At 38.9% G+C, this 2,500-nt stretch overlaps 1 protein-coding gene across 1 annotated transcript in view; it reads right to left on the bottom strand.

Annotated features, from left to right (window-relative positions):
- The window catches only part of LOC138045305 (uncharacterized), a 13,185-nt gene that overhangs the window by 10,511 nt on the left and 174 nt on the right, over positions 1-2,500 (bottom strand). The window contains exons 1-2 of the mRNA XM_068891745.1: positions 2,323-2,500; positions 1,975-2,225 (exon numbers count right to left, since the gene is read on the bottom strand). The exon at positions 2,323-2,500 is cut by the window's right edge and continues 174 nt beyond it. Of these exons, the coding sequence (XP_068747846.1) occupies positions 1,975-2,225; positions 2,323-2,366 (295 nt within the window). The 5' untranslated portion in view covers positions 2,367-2,500. The remainder of the gene's footprint in view (positions 1-1,974; positions 2,226-2,322) is intronic.

Genomic DNA, 2,500 nt, shown 5'->3' with positions numbered 1-2,500 from the left:
ACGTTGACGTTGAAAGCTGGCTCAAGTTCTTGAATAAAGAAGGTCTCTTTTATTTTACAATGATAGTCAGTTTTGCCCTTCGCTAAAATATCAAAATGATCCCACTTGATGTTATGTCCAGTGGCCTTGACGTGGTCAGCAATGGCTGAAGTATTGTCATTTTTAGCTAGGGCCTTAAAATGCTCGGTTTTTCTATCGTGAAGCCGCCGTTTAGTTTTACCGATGTAAAAACCATTACAATCCCAACAATTTGCTCTGTAAATAACTCTGGATTGTTGTGAACGATTAATACGGTCCTTGTAAGGAAAGAAAGATAATCTTTAAACCTCTCTTAAGCGGTATGGCCAGCAGACGTTGAAGATCGTTAGAGAATATGAAAGAGATTTAACACGCTTCAACAAAGCTTCTCTGGATATCAGTTTTTCTACAGAAGTGAAGAAAATAAGGTTTTGTACTTTTTTCCTGGGAAGGGATGGTTCCTTTATCAGAATGTTTGTGAACCAAGAGAGCATGAAGGTAAGAGAGGTAATCCCCCATATTTGCCCTATTCCCATCGTAATCCCTCTTAAGTTATTTTTAGATCTCCTGCGAGATCCGGTATTCCCACGAGGGTTAACTGATAGCCAAACACATGTCCCCATTTTCGCGAACGACGCGAATCATTGCTTGGGAATTCGCTCAGCTGTCAATATTGATAAAAATGGGAACATATGATTGGCTATTAGTTAACCCTCGTGGGAAAACCGGATTTCGCGGGAGATCTAAAAATAACTTAAGAGAGATTACGATGGGAATAGGACCAATATGAGGGATTACCTCTCTTACCTTCATACTCTCTTGTGTGAACGTATTGAAGGCTACTCATTGTACATATTGCGTGACAGAAAGCAGGTGATCCGAAAATAAAACTATTATTGTTGTTCTTGTTCTTCTCCTTATTATCATTGTTATTATTATTATTATTATTATTATTATTATTAATATTATTATTGTTATTCAACAGGCTCCTTAATGATTGATTCGATGAAACAACATTAGGATTTTGAACTGGTGCTAAATAAATTTATTTCGTGGCCAAAACGTTTTAAATCGTTTGTAACTGGCGCATATCAACCCCTTTTGTAGCTAAAAGGTCAAACAGGGATTATTTCGCTCGCTCAACCGTCGAAATAAAATAGCATAAAAACAAATGGACAGAATTTTTAAACATGGCTCGGCATTAAGTCTTGTGCTGTCGCCTTTGTATAAAATAAGTTTTTTTAAAGTCCGTTATCGTAAAAATCTTTAAAGAAATGAAGTCTGCATTTTACAAGTCCACGTTTTACTAGTCCGCGTTTTACTAGTCCAGTCTAGTCCAGTCCAGTCCACTCCTCAAAAAACAATTTGCCTGAAAGGTACGGCATTTGGACTCTTCATTCATCAAAGACTACTAAAAAGTTAGCAACAGAAGCTGCACGGAGAAAATATACCGCCAGCCATTTTTCTAATGACTGCTGTCCTTAACTAAGTAAGACTGCTGGAATAGTTTTCAAATTTACGGGCTAAATTTGTTCTTATGAGATCAATTTGGGTGTCTAAAATGCTAGTCTTCTTCGCAGCCATTATTAGTGTCGTCACGCAACGCTCCTCTCCACTAACTTTGTGTGGAGGAGCGTCGCGTGACGACCGTAATAGCTACGAGAATCCAAGCCATTAGTTTCCCATTTACCTGATTTTACTGTACACGTGCATTAGTATAATATTAATCAGGGGCGGTGTGTTTCTCTTCGGCTCTTAATTTTTGACTTCGTTTGCATCGGTTATGCGCCCACTGTACTGAATATATGCTCTACGAAAGGGCGGTATGGCCTCAAAAGTTCGGGACAAGAAGGATTTCCAGAAAAATATCGATTTTTGATGGCTGTAAAATGTCACTAACCGAATAAAGAATCAGGTAAGTTAAAATAACAAGGGATGTTATTAAAAGGGGATTACCTTCGTGCTCATCGCGTTCGTTAGTTTCGCTAGAGCTTTCTTCTTCAAGGTGATTTAAGAGTTCTGACGATCCATCGTTTCTCTCCGAAGAGCCATGAGGGCTCTCGTTTTCTTGAGCCTTTCTGCTTGTATTTTCAATTAAGGCGGTAGCCTCATTGTGACATTTGTGGCAGGGGTACCACACGTCTTCAGAACAGCATTCAAAGTGAATGGAGCAAGAATCTCGCTCGTAGTGACAGCAGTACCACTTCCTAAAAGTAAAAAATTAAAATGACCCAAACATTGCAAGGAATAAAGTCTACAATTAAAGTTTAGCAGACCTCTATGAAATACAAGTTGAGTTCTTACCTTGAAAAACCACCGCTACAGTTATCTAGAGTCTTCGTTTCCATTGTCACTAGCTTATGTCCTTCATTCCAGTTTACCTACAAATGAGCTACAATAAACCAATGGCAGCCACTCGACCATTGTCTACAGTCGATGATCCGGTTGCCGAACTGAAAAAATATGCCAAAGACTTCAGACG

This window comes from Montipora capricornis, chromosome 4 (genome assembly GCF_036669925.1).
Source record: "Montipora capricornis isolate CH-2021 chromosome 4, ASM3666992v2, whole genome shotgun sequence".
NCBI lineage: Eukaryota > Metazoa > Cnidaria > Anthozoa > Scleractinia > Acroporidae > Montipora > Montipora capricornis.
This window is presented reverse-complemented; position numbering and strand designations above follow the sequence as displayed.